The sequence below is a fragment of the Plecotus auritus genome (genome assembly GCF_963455305.1).
Source record: "Plecotus auritus genome assembly, chromosome: 4".
NCBI classification, from domain to species: domain Eukaryota; kingdom Metazoa; phylum Chordata; class Mammalia; order Chiroptera; family Vespertilionidae; genus Plecotus; species Plecotus auritus.
The window spans coordinates 68,303,987-68,321,392 of NC_137775.1; the positions used below are offsets into that span (position 1 = coordinate 68,303,987).

The following is a 17,406-nucleotide window of genomic DNA, read 5'->3' on the forward strand; positions in this document are numbered from 1 at the left end:
GCTGGTCTTTACCAGGTTATTATGAGAAAAAATTACTTCAGGAAAACGTGATCATAGGTTATTTCAGAACAAATCTAAAGCAAATCAAGAGGAGAAAAATAGTCACAGAAAAAAAGATAATAATAAAAAATAACTGCAATAAGAACTGTTATAAATTTATTTCAGAATAAATCTACAGTAACTAAAGAGAAAGAAAATAACAGGAAATAACATTAAATGGAGCTCTGCCCAGCAATCAGAAGATCCTTCTTCCAGGAGCTGGCGCTGTCTCAGCCTCTAGAGTTACCTCACTCACCCCTCCTCCAGTTCCTTTGTCATCAACACCCTGTAGTTGCCACTTCAGAACCCAGAACATCTTTTCGTCTCAACCCCAAATTCCCAAGCTTCTTTGCTTAAGCTCTGGGTCCACCATGAAGCATATAGCTTCGTTTGTTACTTTGGTTATAAAGGCGCTAACATCCAGGACAGCAATGTCTACATCTACAGTGGCCACCATTTTTGACTGGGCATTTGCTGTGCTGTTAGTACTGGGCTCTTTTTTATTGGTTATCCCACTTACTCAATGAGCTAATAAATACCATTATCCACTAGCACAGAATTGTTTCCAGAGAACAAACTTCTTTGAATTGCTGTTGGCTTTAAGCAGTGCTGATCACGCCACTGTATTCCTCCAAATGTTGCTCTTGGAAATAGCTCTCAGCATCTTCTTAATGAAAGAAGTTTAGTAGTTCATATTTAGAATTCACTTGGATACTGTTACCCTGGGCCACAAATTGCATTTTGATACTTAATGTTGATACTTTAGGCTTTTTTAATAAAGGAAATTTCCTTTTGTTTTTCACCAAGCCTAGAAACACTTAGAAACACTCCATTCAGGATGCCTTAATTTCCCTATTTATTCTGGGTTCTTCCATAGTTAGCAAGGTGTCTGTTATGTGCAACATGGACAATTTTGACTAAAAAGTATCCAGCCATATATTCCTTAATGTCTTGATTAACACATAATGGCAAGTATAGTATTCTAAATTTATTTTTATTTTACACTGAAGATGTACATATTCTTATAATGAATAGAAATAATAAGCCCATTGTTTGCTTATTATTTTAGGCTTTAGACAATTTCATTAATGAGTCAGTTAATATCAACAAACTCACTGTGAACCAAAAAGGCCATTTTACTCCTAGAAACTTAATGTCTTAGAAGATTTTTATTCTTATATTCAAGACTAGATTCTTTTCTTGAAAAAAAAAAAAAAAGAGACATAATTTAGCCATTCAAGAAGCCTGTTAAGTACAGGTTAAACTTCAGTCAAAATAGCACTATTGAAATGGAAATTGATGATAATATGTTGCTCCCCCCACCTGCCCCAAAGTCACAGATATGATCTTTGAAAATCTGCTGCTCAGATTATTCTGGCAAAAGAAACAAGCTGTTGACTAAGTGAGAGATATAGTGAGAGTTTCCCACACACTATTTAACACAACAATTCCTATCTACACTAACTTACACTAATAAAAGAAAAACATGCAAATTAACCATCAATCTGCTACACCCACAAGCCACGCCCACCAGCCAATCAGGAGAGAGTATGCAAATTAACCCAGCCAATATGGCGGCTGGCCACGGAGCTGGAGCAAGCAGGAGGCTTGGGTTGCCCTGGCAATGGAGGAAGCCAAGCTTCCCGCCTGCCCTGGCTGGCCCTGGCCTCCGCTCAAGGCTACAAAGTTTCAATTATAGAAGATAAATAAATCCCAACAAAAATGGCGGCGGCCACAGAGCTGGAGCTGAGCAGGAGGTTTGGGTTGCCCCCAGCGATGGAGGAAGCCAAGCTTCCAGCCGGCCCTGGCCTCCGCTCAAGGAGGCGCTGAAAAAAAAAAAAAAGAAAAAAGGGTCGCCGGGCAGGGGGGTGATCAGGCCAGGATGGGATGGCAGGGGCCGTTGGGTGTAAGCAGACCAGCAGGGGGGCCAGTTGGGGATGAGCAGGACAGCAGGGTGGGGCAGTTTGGAGTGAGCAGGCTAGCAGGGGGCAGTTGGGAGTGAGCAGACCAGTGGGGAGGGAAAGTGGGGGCAAGCAGGCCAGCGGAGGGGCATTTGGAGGTGAGCAGGCTGGCACGGGGGGCAGTTGGGGGTGATCTGGCTGGCGGGGGGGCATTTAGGGGTGAGCAGGCCGACGGCAGGGGGCAGTTGGGGGCGAGCAGGTTGGCAGGCACAGTGGTTAGGGGTAATCAGGCAGGCGGGCAGGCAGGTGAGCGGCTGGAGCCAGCAGTCCTGGATTGTGAGGGGGATGTCCGACTGCCGGTTTAGGCCCGATCCCTGTAAACTGTCAGTAGGACATCCTTCAAGGGGTCCCAGATTGGAGAGGGTGCAGGCCGGGCAGAGGAACACCCCCCCCCCCACGTGCATGAATTTCGTGTACTGGGCCACTAGTCTATATAATAAAAGCCTAAGCAACCGTTATGGTGGAACAACCAGAATGACCAATCGCTATGATGCACACTGACCACCAGGGGGCAGACGCACAATGCAGGAGCTTCCCCCTAATGGTCAGTGCACTCCCACAGGGGGAGTGCCACTCAGCCAGAAGCTGAGCTCACGGCTGGTGAGTGCAGCGGCGCTGGCGAGAGCCTCTTCTGCCTCCGCGGCAGCACTAAGGAGCGGTGAGCAGGTGGGCAGTAAGGAGCGAGGTCCTGGACTGCGAGAGGGCACAGGCCGGGCTGAGGGACACCCCTCCCAATGCACGAATTTTGTGCACCAGGCCTCTAGTTGGTAATAAGGGGGAAAGGAAGACCAATGGAAAAAGGAGACAGAGCTGCCAGGCTGAACTCCCCAACAAGGGCATCCCAACGGGAAGAGGAGCACCTGAGTGCCTTGGGAGTTTAAATAGTCAGAATTATCAAAGAGAAGCAAACACTAAACTTAAATTCAAGTCGTTGCTTTGAAGGCTGGGTTTATAAATTCTCTTCCTCTCATTAACTAGAAAAGTCTTTTGTTTTTCAGTTTACACAATTTATTCCACCATGAGTCATAGATTTTCATTTGCTCTCTACATACAGGGGTGGGCAAAAATAGGTTTACAGTTGTAAGCATATGAAACAGAGTTTATTCTTGTATTAATTATTTAGTAATTATTGTATTACTTTCCATATGAACACCTGTAAACCTGTATTTGCCCACCCCTGAATAAGAAGTGTTTGAAGAATGTCAGATGACTTCTCTCTTTTGGAGTTTCTATTTTCCTCCTTTCTAAATGACCATTATTGCTGATGGGGGTGGGAGGAAGTAGTGTTGGAAAGCAAATTATTACAACAACAGAATGCTTTGTTACCAATGGTGCGATCTTGTAGACATTTTTCTGATAATTTAAAAGAATCTTAATCTATAGGTGAATACATTTTTGATTCTTACTCGTTTTATTGCTGCTATACAATCAACAAACATACCAAGTTCTGCTTAATATAAGCCCTGACAAATTTCCTTTGTCCTTGACAAAAGTTCTGGTTCCTGCTGATGTGGTTTTGGGGAACAATGCAACAACTGGTAACAAACCTATGCTCCACAGAGTTAAAACAAACAACTTGCCAAAGTTTTAGTCACAGTTTAAGAAAATGATTTATTTTTATTTTGGCAATAATCTAGCCAAAGTTATAAGAGAACTTAACGTTGTTGGACCAAAGAGATGGGGAGACTCTTTAAATAAACAATTATAAATGCTATATATTTTCACATAACACTCTGTTAAAATGTCTTAAAGAATAAAATAAAAAGAATATAGTTTATGAATTGCATAAAACACTTCTTTATCCTGTGACATTCTTATTAATGGAACATGTTTCAATGGCTATTTTTTTTATTTTATTCATTTATTTATTTTTCCTTTTAGGCAGTACATTTTATTAAATGCATATCAATATCAACATATTTGCAAACATTGAATTTGATAATCTTTTTCTGACTCAGATCTAGTTAATGTCAATAGTTTCATAGAAGGAGGGCCTTGGGTGTTGCCCTGGCCATTACTAGTCATAAAATATAAGGCAATAAGTCTCGTTGGCCTTACATTCCTCAATAGGCGATAGGATTATGTGACCTCTAAGGCCTCTTCTAGTCAATGACTGTTTTTTAAATTCTTTACAATGCAGGGAAATTTTGCTTCAGTGGAAAACTATGCATTGTTTAGAGTCCCCCTTCCAGGTTATTGATGGGGCTCTGTACCTTTCACGGCCTTTGAGTTATTTTACAGCTCTGCAGATTGTAGATAATTGGTAGCAATGCAAAATAATTCTTGTCTATAGACATGGAAATACATTCTGTCTAGTGGTAGTTTAATTGACTTCCCTCTCACACTGTTCAAAGAAGCCAGTTTTGCCTTTATTTGTACATGCATTTAAGAGGACATACAGATGGCCAATAGACATATGAAAAAAATGCTTAATGTCACTAATCATCAGACAGATGCAAATTAAAACCACAATGAGGTATCGCCTCACACCTGCCAGAATGGCTACCATCAATAAATCAACAAACAACAAGTGCTGGCAAGGATGTGGAGAAAAGAGCACTCTGGTGCACTGTTGGTGAGAATGCACAGTGGTGCAGCCACTGTGGAAAACAGTAGGAAGGTTCCTCAAAAATTAAACATGGAACTGCCTTTTGATCCAGGAATCTATCCTAAGAATCCTGAAACACCAATTCAAAAGAATATATGCACCTCTATGTTCAAAGCAGTGTTATTTACAACGGCCAAGATCTAGAAACAACCCAAGTGCCCATCAGCAGATGAGTGAATAAAAAAGCTGTGATACGGATACACAATGGGATACTATGCAGCTGTGGAAAAGAAGGAACTCTTACCTTTTGTGACAGCATGTCACAGGTGAGGGACTGGATGAAAGAAGCTGAAGGGAGCAGCCAAAGCACATATATTCATAACCCATAGATGCAGACAACAGTGTGGTGATGGCCAGAGGGAAGGGGTGGTGGGTGCCGGGTGGAAGTGGGTAAGGGGGAAAATGGGGACATCTGCAACAGTGTCAACAATAAAAATAATTTTAAAAATTGTATTGGATTTACTAGGCTAACATTGGTTAACAAAATTATATAGATTTCAGGTGTACAATACTGTAATATATCATCTGTATATTGTATTATGTGTTCACCATCCCAAGTTAAGAGTCCTTCCATCACCATTTATCCTTCCTTTACCCTCTTCTACCTCCCTCCAACCCCTTTCCCTCTGGTAATCACCATACTGTTGTCTGTGTATAACTTTTGCTTTGTTTTGTTTATCCCTTTGACAGGGTCAGAAACAGAATGTTGGGGAACCAGCTAGAATTGTAAGAAATATTAACCATGCTTTGTTAACCGTGATTGTTTTATTCTGATTAAAGAAGGCACATTCTAATTTGGCTGGCAGTTACACACGTGGGACATGGGAGCTCATCTAAAAATGTAGCCCATCCTCCCCATTTGGAGCTGCCTATTATCATGGGAAGATTAACAACTTTGCTGCAGAAACCAGAATTGACAGCTCTTTGAAGACCCCCCCAACCCTTGCATATCACTAAGCCCTTTGAAGATCCCTGCCCTTTTGCATCCCTTTGAAGATCCCCAGCTCTCTACGTATCTGTTAACCACCCATTTGGCATACCCTTTGGTTACTTCCCCATGTAATCTTTTGTCCTTTTACCCAATATAAGCAGCTGGCAGCAAGGACCCATTGATTGTCCTGTTACACCTTCACCTTTTTCACCCAGTCCCCTAAATCCCTCCCCTCTGACAGCAATTAGTCTGTTTTCTGTATCATGAGTCTGTTTCTATTTTGTTTGTTAGTTTATTTTGTTCATTAGATTCCACATATAATTGAAATTATATTGTACTTGTCTTTCTCTGACTGGCTTATTTCACTTAGCAAAATACTCTCCAGTACCATCCATGCTGTCACAAAAGGTAAGATTTCTTTATTATGGCCACATAGTATTCCATTGTGTAAATGTACCACAGCTTTTTGCACCTTCATTCCTGATCTTGATATGTTTCTGTTCTTTAGGTAGTCCTTTGAACTGCTTGTGACATCTTACTGGTGCCAATCATTAATACTTACTTAAATGATTTAAAAAATCAGTTAAAATATTTAGCACATGTTTATTTTCTTTCTGTACAAAGATCATGATTACTTTGATTTGTTTGGAAAACTAGCCTTTAGTAAAAATATAAAGGGAAAGTAGGTTTTTGAATGGAAAGTTTTGAAATTAGGTGTTTATAATCTCTGATCTCACAAATGGTTACCAATCTTCTCTTTTTCACTTTTTGTGCCATAATTTCACCTTTCTAACTTCTGTTCAGCTACCATTCCTTTATTTTTTACACCATTTTGATGAATGACAAACCAATGTAGCACTTGGTAATTTAAATCTGTGCTCCATAAAGCTAAAACAAACAAATGAGCCTATCAACATTTTAATCACAGATAAAAATGATATGCTTTTATTTTGGCAACAATCTAGCACTCAAAAATTATGACTAATGATTTATAAGAGAAGTTAACTTTGCTGAGCCAAAGAGGGGGAAACTCTTTAGTCAATTATAAGTACAGTATATTTTCACACAACTCTCTTTTGAGAGTTAATATTTTATTGAAATTTTTTATTCAGAATCATCACACTACACTGTATTCAAAGGGGAACAATTTTACAACATCTAATAAATAAAAACAGATTTTTATACTTACTGTGCCCCACCACAGAGCATCTGCATATGTAGAAAACTCTTTGTTGGCATCCTTTTCCACCAGGTAGACAAGGAAAGATGAAAAAATAAGAACCAAAAATCCTATGTACCAAGCTGTGATTAATTCCTAGATAAAAAAGGAATGAAACATTTTTAGGAGTGAAAACAACCTTTGAAAAAGGAAAACAAATCTATCTATGCATGATTCCATTCACTTGACTACTTCTTGGGTACTTATGATGACTTTTAAATAATCCATTATATACTGTGTCTCTAAATTACTTTGACCAAATTCTGAAATGACTAAGTTTGCTAATGACAGGTTTATCAAATATTTCAGCAACCAATGAAAGAGTTTAAAAAATCTTGTTCTATGAGTCAGAAAGTAAATCTTACCTTGCTGTGAGCATAAACCACAGAACCTAGTAATTTCCAAGTGCCTCCCCTTCGGTCCATGCGCACCATACGGAGGATCTGTAGGAAACGGAGACTTCTGAGTGCGGACGTGGCAAAAATATTACCCTGAGTTTTTGCAGAAACAACTGCTATTGAAGCGATAAGAACAATGGTATCTGAAAGAAACAGGTTGAAACAGCCATAAGAAGCACGACAAGGCACTTTTAGTTCTCAAAACAATATTTCAGAAAGGTTCACTCGGACCTGTTTGAGGTACAAATAACCTGATCTCAAACCCCAGCACGGCGTAGTGCTTCTTGGGCTCTGCGATGCCTGAACAGCGAGAAGGCAGAGAATAGGACCCATCCATCCCTGTGGTTCTGGGCCATAACCATCCCATGCTCTACCTATGCAATTTGGAACCACTTACTACTTAACCTTCAACAAATTGGCAACGGCTTTCAGAAAGTTTGGTGTTCCAGGGAGCCTTGAAGCTGTGGGCAGCCTTCCCCAACATCGCTGGTTTCCTCAGCATCCCTGTGTGGCAGGAAGGAGCTTGCTCCTCAGCCTTAACACCTCGGCTTCCTGGTTGATGCCACAGAGGCATCCTAGTCTGTCCAGCCATGAAAGAGCCACTTGGGATAATCATGTCTCTTGTTTACTTTTTTTTAAAAAAAATATATTTTTTATTTATTTCAGAGGGGAAGGGAGAGGGAGAGAGAGAAACATCACTGATGAGAGAGAATCATTGATCGGCTGCCTCCGCTTGCCCCACACTGGGGATCCAGCCTGCAACCGGGGCATGTGCCCTGATGGAGAATCGAACTGTGATCTCCTGGTTCATTGGTTGATGCTCAACCACTGAGCCACACTGGCTGGGATCTCTTGTTTTCTTGACAAAGAAGGTTGTAGCTCCTTTCAGCAAAAAATTTCCTTATGTTGTGGGGTCTGCAGCATTACATTTTGTTTAACAAAGGCCTCAACTAAGTGGAATAGTCTAAGCTCTCTGCATAAAGTACTCTTGATATCTGGTCAGCCAATTATGTGCAAGTTTGGAACACAAATTAAATAACATTACATTTGTTACAATAGAGTATGTAATTATACACACTGTGCATTGCATGGGAATGAATATTTAATTTTTGACATATTGGCATTTGGTCTAAAAAAAATCTTCCCTTTTGTAAGCTAAAAAGAGAAAAAAATGCAGCTAATGAAAGCATGGAAAAGATAAAAGAGGACTTAATCGCTCCAAGGGTAAATATCTAGATGATGGAAAGTAGGCTTTGAAGTGGAAGACGTGAAGTGAGGACGAATGGCCTCCTATGACAATTTAAAAATAAGTTAGCTTGATCTTAACATCCTCAAATAAACTTTCCTTCCTGCTTCAAGTGGACTGTGCATGACTGGGCATCCACACTCCAAAGAGGAGTTTCACTTCAAGGCCGTTGCATTTATAATGTTTCTGTGATCCTTAGGATTAACTGCTGGGTGGATGTGCACCCCTCATTCAGCTCAGTCCTCTCTGCACTTAGGAAGCTCTGGTCTGGACTGAGAAGATCATCTGAGTCATTCTCCTGGTGCCCTTTTGGGCCAGGACTTTGAGAGGGAGAGAGGGTAAGTAGATGGCAGTACAAAGGTCAGCAGGAAGGTTTCATTCCCCAATCAGATCTGAATGCTCTGTGGCTCTATGCGTTAAGTACATAGAGAGCCACAAGTACATCCTTGAGTTGCTGCTCTCTGCAGCTGATGAAAATGAGAGGGAATTAAATGTGCTGACACAAACACCAAAGACATTATAAGTGAATAAAAGCCAGTTACAAAGCAGCATGGGATCTTATTTTAATAAATATATATTACATAACTAGGAAAAACATATGAGAACATACACAGATTATTATCATGAATTATCTCTAGGAATAAAGAGTCCAGGCTCGGATAAATCGTCTTTTGCTTTCTAAGTTATTAATTTCTCAAATGTTGGAATTTTATTCATTTATTTAAAAAATATTATAGTAATCAATGAAAAGTTTTAAAAATATTGTTCTATAACTCAGAAAGCACATCTTACCTTATTGTTAGCACAAATTTATTTTTAAAAAATGTATTTATTTTAATGTTGGAATTTTATAACAATGATTATCTTTTGAAATCAGGAAGAAAACATCAAAGAAAGAGTTAAGTATGAAAACATCTCGGTTTTCATCATTTTAAGGGATTTACTCCTGAGACAAGCAGTTTACAAAGGGATAGTCTTTTTATGGCCCTGGTGGATATATGTTTGCCTTTATTTTTTATTGTAATCCTGCTTCCTCCCAAGAGTACAAAGGAAAGAAAAATGTACAATACTCCCATTTACTGTGCTAAAATATTAGAAATAAGTAAATGACTAATAAGGGTACAGAAAACATAGCACTTAAAACTTACTATGTGCCTGCCCTTTATTCAAGTCAAAGTGTTTTCAAATGTTATATTATTGAATATGCATAACAACCATGATGGTTAAGTATTCTATAAATCCCATTGTATAGATGAAAAGGTGAGGCATACATTGTATGAGTTTAAAAAAAAATCAGCTATAGCTCTGTTAGACTAAAGCACAGAATGTATACTATGAAGTTAGTTCATTAGAGAAAACCTAGAAAAAGTGAAAGGAACACTGCTTGGCTTGAGATAATTTAAAAAATTATGCACACAGTGGATTATAATCTAAATGTTTGAAGTCACAAAATATGCAAAGGTAACAAAAATTTAATTTAATACCCTCATTGTAATTCAGATCAGAAGAGAATGTCAGAGATTAGTAAAATCTATACTAATAATAGAGGAATATGTAAATTGTTTGGAACACCATCACAGTAACAGTAACGACTGAACAGCAGGCTGCATGGGGCAACCAGGCTGGTAGGGGGGTTAGTGAGGGATGACCAAACAACTGAACAGCAGGCTGTGTGGGGCGACCAGGCCGGCGGGGGGGGGGGGGGAGTTGGGGGCAACCAGGCTGGCAGGGGGGCAGTTGGGGGTGACCAGGCTGGCAGGGGGTGGAGTAAGGGGCAACTAAGCCAGCAGAGGGGGGCAGTTGGGGGCAACTAGGCCGGTGGGGGGGGCAGTTAGGGGTGATCAGGCAGGCAGGCAGGTGAGCAGTTAGGAGCCAGCAGTCCTGGATTGTGAGAGGGATGTCCAACTGCCTATTTAGGACTGATCCCTAAACAGGCAGTTGGACATCCCCCGAGGTGTCCCGGTTTGGAGAGGGTGCAGGCTGAGCTGAGGGGACCCTCCCTGCTGTGCATGAATTTCATGCACCGGGCCTCTAGTGAAATCATAAATGAGCCACCAAATGGCAAACAATGAATGCAGCCACAAAAATGTTTCTGGTTGGGTTGCAGTCATCTGCTGAAATTTTGCTGTCAGTACCATCTAGAATATTTCCTAGGCTAATATTTTAGAAATTAAAAGTAATCTTTACTTTTATTTATGTAATTATTATTTTTATAGTACATTACTTTATAGAATGGAGGTTCCACAAGGTTGTATACTTGTATTCCAAGTGCCTAGAACAGTGCCTGAAATATGGTAGGTATTAAATAAGTATTTATAAAATGAACTTAGATTAATAAACATCTAAAGGTAGCTCGAGCCTTATTCTCTTATCACATCCGTGGCTTAATAACTGGAAGTATCAATCTAAAATATTCTTAGGTTAGTTGATGATCACTTCAATATCTAGCACTGCATTAAAATGCAACATAATAGTTCATAACTATTATCCATTAAAGTTTATTAAAGGCAAATCTCACTAAGATTTACTTCTTGTAAAATGGGTAGAAGCAGTCTTTAAAGATGGCAACATAGGAGGCTCTTGAACTCTCCTCCTCCCACAGGCACACTGAATGGACAGCCACACAGGGAATAATTCTCTTTGAAGGAAATTCTGAAACTAGCTGAGGGACTCCTACACATCAGTTGAATGAGAAAACACCCACACTGAAATCGGAAGGAAAGGACGAGACACATTCTTGTCATAAACCCCATTCCCAGACTAATGCCACACAATTGGGAGGGAACCACCACCTCCCAGCTTCTCCCTGAGCATCTAAGGGTTTGGGTCCCACATCTAATACCCCAACTTTTAAGACTCCCACTTGAGAGACAGGCTCCCAAAACACCTATCTCTGAAAACCAATGGCACTTGCATTCATGAGACCCACAAGACTATAGCAAACAAAGAAGCAGTTATTAATGGGTATGAGCACTAGCTGTGGCTGTCCCACAGGGCTCAGTGCAGAGGAAGCAGGCAGAAATGCTCACCTCCCAGTCTTCCCTGAAAGGATTCTATTTGCATACTTCAATTCTGCCTGAGGTCAGGAATAAGATAAGAATGCCCACTCTCACTACTTTTATTCAACACTAGAAGCCTGATGCACAAAATTCGTGCAAGCGGCTTGGCCCCCACCGCTGGAGCGGCCACCTCTGCCTTGGCTCCCTCTGGGCCATGCCTGGAAGGACATCTGGTCTAATTAGCATGTTATGCTTTTATTATTATAGATAGTATAAAAATCTTAGCTAGAGCAATTAGGAAAGAAAAATAAATAAAAGGCATCCAAATCAGAAAGGAAAATATAAAATTGTTACCTTTTGCAGATTACATGATATTATACTAGTATATGGAAAACGCTAAAGACTACAAAAAAATGGTTGGAACTAATAAATGAATTAATTAAAGTTGCAGGACACAAATAACAATATATAGAAATCAGTTGCATTTCTATACACTAACAATAGTGTCAGAAAGAGAAATTAAGAAAAAAACACAAGGATTTACAATAGCATAAAAAAAAATCCTTAGGAATAACTTAGACCAAGGAGGGAAAGGATCTGTTCAGTGAAAACTATAAGACATTTGATGAAGGAAATTGAAAAACACACAAATAAATGGAAAGATGTTTCATGCTCATGAATTGAAAAAATTAATATTGTTAATATGTCCATGTAATCTCTATCAATATTCAAATGGTATTTTTCACAGAAATAGAACAAACAATCCTAAATTTATATGGAACCACAAAAGACCTCAAATAGCCAAAACAATATTGAGAAGCAAAACAAAACAAAACAAAATAAAATTAGAAGCATCACACTTTCTGGTTTCAAATTGTGTTACAAAGCTATAGTAATCAAAACAGTATTGACATAAAAGCAGACACATAGATCAATCAAATAGAATAGAGATGCCAAAATGAAATCATACATATATGGTTAATTAATTAACTATAAACAAGTTAAAATGTATATAATGGGGAAAGAATAGTCTCTTCAATAAACGGCATTGGGAAAACTGGGCAGCCATATACAAAAGAATGAAAATGGACCACACAAAAATCAACTCAAAATAGACTAAAAATTGTAACACCTGAAACCATAAAACTCCTAGAAGAAGATACAGGTGGTGAGCTCCTTTAATATGGGTCATGGCAATAATTTTTTTGGATTTGACAGCACAAACAAAGGTGACAAAAGCAAAATTAGTAAGTGGGACTACATCTAACTGAAAATCTTCTCTACAGCAAAGAATGCCAATAATGAAATAAAAAGGAAACCTATGAAATGAGAGAAAATATTTGCAAATTGCATATCTGATAAAGTGTTAGTAGCCAAAATGTATAAATAACTAATATAACTCAATAAAAAACCCAGAGTCTGATTAAAAATTGAGCAAAGAAAGTGAGTAGACAACACCCCCCCCCCCTAATATTATTAATCATCAGGGAAATGCAAAGTAAAACCACAATGAGATATTACTTCAAACCTGTTAGAATGGCTATTATAAAAAAGATAAGAAATCACAAATGCTGGTGAGGATATGGAGAAAAGGAAACCCTAGTGCACTATTGGTGGAAATGCATGTTGGTGCAGCCACTATGAAAAAGCAAGGAGGTTCTTAAAGAAATTAAAAACATAACTATCACATGATCTAATAATCCCATATATGGGTATATATATCCAAAAGTAATTAAAACAAGATCTTGAAGAGATATCTGCACATACAGTTTATTGCAGAATTATTCTCATTAGCTAAGATATGAAAACAACTTAAGTGCTCATAAACTTAGTGGATAAAGGAGATATATATTATATATAATATATATTTAGCTTACATATATATTATATGTAATAGAATATTCAGGCACCAGAAAGAAGGAAATCCTAATATTTGCAGCAACATGGATGGACCTTAAAGACATTATGCTAAATGAAGTAAGCCAGACAGAGAAAGACAAATACTGTGCATCACTTATATGTGGAATCTAAAAAAGCTGAATTCATATAAACAGAGACTAGAATTATGGTTACCAGGGGGTGGGGATAGAGAAGGGGGAAATGAGATGTTGGTCAAAGATTATAAACTTCTAGTTATAAGATGAATAAGTTCTGGAAATTTAATATACAGCATGGTGATTGTCTATATATATAAAAAGCCAGCGACTGGAACGCTGTAACAACCAGAACGACCGGTTGCTATGACGCCCACTGCAGCCAGCCAACCGCCCTGATGGGGGCTGGGCCACCAGCCAACCTCCTACAGCCCCTCCCCCCAGCCAGCCCCGCCCCTGATCAGCCTCTCCCATCCTGATCAAGGGGGTGGCGGCTGGTCAACCCCCCTGCAGCCCTTCCCCCCAGCTGGCTCCGTCCTTGATGGGCCCCCACCACCCTGATCAGCCAGCAGCCCCTCTCCCCATCAGCCCCACCCCTGATTGGCCCCCCACCCCAATAGGGGGTGGGGCCAGTGGCCAACCTCCTGCAGCCCCTCCTCCCACCTGGCCCCACCCCAGAGAGGCTCCCACTAACCCAATCGACCTGTGGACCCGATCTACCCCAATTGGGACTGGGCTGGCCAGACCCCACCCATGCATGAATTTGTGCATTGGGCCTCTAGTATTTAATAATATTGTATTAAGCATTTGAAAGTCTCTAAGAGGATAGATCTTAAATGTTTTTAGAACAAAAAAGGACATGGTAATTATGTAATGTAATGGAGGTGTTAGTTAATAATCAATTTATAATAGATGTGTATCAGATCAATAAAATTTTAACTTACACAGTATTATGTCAATTATATCTCAATAAAGCTGGGGGAAAATTGGGTGGAATAACTTAAACTGTGCAATTAATTAATTATCTAAAATATCTTTTGAAACATAGGTGCTTTGTCTTAGGTGAAGATACCACATCCTATCTAATAAAGAGGGAATATGCAAATTGACTGTCACACCGCCACAAAGATGGTGGTGCCCATAGCCACAAGATGGTGGTGCCCAGTCCCCTCAGCCCTGCCAGAGTCCCACAGTCCTTTCAGCCCATCTGGCGGGGGGGGGGGGGGGGGCAGCAGGTGCACAATGTGGCCAGACCCGCCCTCAGTCCCCCAGCTGCCCAGAGCTGGCCTTGGTTGTCGGCTTCCCAGCCTCCTAGGGCCAGCCCAAGGTGCAGGCAAGCCTCAGATGTTGGCTGCCCAGCCACCCAGGGTAGGCCCGAGGTGCAGAGAAGCCTCAGATGGTGGCTGCCCAGCCACCCAGAGCCGCCCGAGGCTCAGGTAACCAGGGCTAGCCAAGGCTTGTGCTGCTGGCAGTGGCAACAGCAGAGGTGTGATGGGGCGTTGCCTTCCCCTGATCGCCGGGTTGCCTCCCACCCCTGAGGGCTCCCGGACTGTGAGAGGGGGCAGCCTGGGCTGAGGGACCCTCCCACCCCCCTTCCAGTGCATGAATTTTCATGCACCGGACCTCTAGTTTTAGTATAAGAAAGCAACTATAGACAACCTTTAAGCTCATTGGCTTCAGATACATTTGTTTAAACATTCATGAGTTAAGCAGTTAATCAAGTATCAAGTATTATACTAGACACTTGCATTAGAAATGAATATTCATTCATCCATCTAATAATGAATCTATCACAAATATTTGTTTAATCACTACTAAGTACCAGGCATTGTGCTAAATTCTTTAAGTACATAAATGATTGTCAAATGGGGACAATTTTGCTTCCCCAGAGACAATTGGCAATGTCTGGAGACATGCTATTTGGTTGTCCTAACTGGGAAGGGGGTTGCTACTAGCAACTAGTGGTAGAGGCCAAGGTTGCTGTGAAACATCCTACATTGCCCAGAACAACCCCTAGGAAAAAGAATTACCCAGTCCCAAATGCCAGTAGTGTGAATGTTGGGAAAGCCCTATGTACATTTTTAAATTTAGTCCAAACAACCCTATGAGATAGTAATTATTATCTCCTTCTTACAAATGAAGAGCTAAGGCTTGCAGTGGTCTATTTGTCAAGGTCCAAATCCATGAGAGGCTGAGCTGGCCCCTAATTGACACCAAAGTTGTGCCCGTAAATATGGTACACTATTCCTTGGATAAAGAAAATCCAGGGTGACATAGGTCAGGGTGGGGTGAGGTTGAGTGAGGGGAGAAAGGGATAGGCTGTGAAAGAAAGTGGATAATAAAGCAAAAATAAATTGTTCCTGCATAATGCATTCAGGGAAAAGACAAGTGCAAGGAGGATAAGGCAGATATAAAATGACACTAAAAACAGATGGTACTTTTATGGATGCTTCAAGAGAAAATGGGGCTAGACAAAGAAATAGAATTGCTAATAAACATGGAGGAGCTCCAAATTGCATGGGGGGAAAAAAAAGCATGTGATCCTGAGCTCTTAAAATCTGCCTCTCCCAAAGGAAACAGATGTGAGCAAGTTGGGAAGTAGTGAAGAAATAGTTATTGATTACAAGCAGGCCATTAGAAATGTGAAATGTAGGCTTATAAGATATTAGGAAGTAGGTTCACATACTTACTGAATCACTTAGAGTGATTTATGGATGAATTCTTGAGATTTGAGGAGGCTGAAAAGATTTGAACAAAGTAAAAACTGTAATGATATTAAGACACATAGGGACTATAAAAGAGCTTATTATGAGACTCCAGTGGAACTTGGTTCCACTATTATTTACAAAATCAATATACATTGATCATTGTGGACCCTGTTTGAGAGAGATCAGCCACTGAAATATTGAAAATCCCTCATTATAGGACGGATTCACATTCAAGGGTATCCTATCATGCAATGAAAGATTGAGTTAAAGCAAGGTCATTTGTTTATTTGAACTCTGATGGACTGTATTATGTTGCTACAATTACACAGAACAATATACCTATCAGAAAGTCATCCCGTGGTGTCTGCGGGGGATTGGTTCCAGGATCTCTCATGGATATGAAAATCTGAGGATGCTCAAGTTCCTATATAAAGTGGTGTAGGGTTGGCCAGTGTGGCTCAATGTTGAGTAACATAAAGTCCATTTACCTATGAACCAAGAGGTCGCCGGTTCGATTCCTGGTTATGGCACATGACCGGGTTGTGAGCTTGAGCTCCAGTAGGAGGCATTCAGGAGGCAGCTCATAGATGTTTCTCTCTCATTGATGTTTCTATCTCTCCCTCTCCCTTCCACTCACTCTAAAAAACAAGCAATGAAAACATACATTAAAAAAAAAAAAGATGTATTTGCATATGACCTACAGACACCCTCCCATATACTTGAAATGATCTCTGGTTTACTTATAATACCTAATACAATGTAAATGCTATGTAAGTAGTTGTTGTTTAGTGTACAATATATATTGTTTAGGATATAATAACAAGAAAAAAAAAAGCCTGTATATGTTCAATACGGACACAACCATCATAGGCCTAACTTCGTAGTACACATCAGCAACAACGTACATTTTCTCCCCGAATATCTATGATCTGAGGTTGGTTGGATATGGATATGGAGGGCCAACTGTATGCTACATTTGACTTACTTTAAAATCATAGTGGGAAGAACTAAATAATATGGATTAAACAAAGCATGGTTGAACACTTTTAGTTTTGTAACTGTAAGGACCGATAAATTTTCTAGAGGTAAACCACAAAGAGAGCACTTCTTGACTCCTAGAAAACTGTCTGAAGTCTCAGAAAAATTTTCCCTAATAGCTAACATGTATTTTCCTTTTGTACTTTAAACTCATTACATCTTGTTATCTCTGGGAAAAACAGAAGTGCAGCAACTACAATATTCCTGATGATTGTATCCTCTCCCACCACCATTTTTGTTCCAATTCCTTGAGCTCTTTTTAGTGGCCTCATTATAAGCTAAACTTTGAATAGATTTAACCAAATGCATGTTTGAACATTGTAAAATTGATAACTGCTATAAACTATCAAAACACTGGACATGTGTATGAGATAGGAAATAAATT

At 39.9% G+C, this 17,406-nt stretch overlaps 1 protein-coding gene across 1 annotated transcript in view; it reads right to left on the reverse strand.

Moving 5' to 3' along the window:
- The window catches only part of KCNQ5 (potassium voltage-gated channel subfamily Q member 5), a 553,624-nt gene that overhangs the window by 122,796 nt on the left and 413,422 nt on the right, over positions 1-17,406 (reverse strand). Inside the window, exons 4-5 of the mRNA XM_080664487.1 lie at positions 7,124-7,299; positions 6,729-6,854 (exon numbers count right to left, since the gene is read on the reverse strand). Of these exons, the coding sequence (XP_080520613.1) occupies positions 6,729-6,854; positions 7,124-7,299 (302 nt within the window). The remainder of the gene's footprint in view (positions 1-6,728; positions 6,855-7,123; positions 7,300-17,406) is intronic.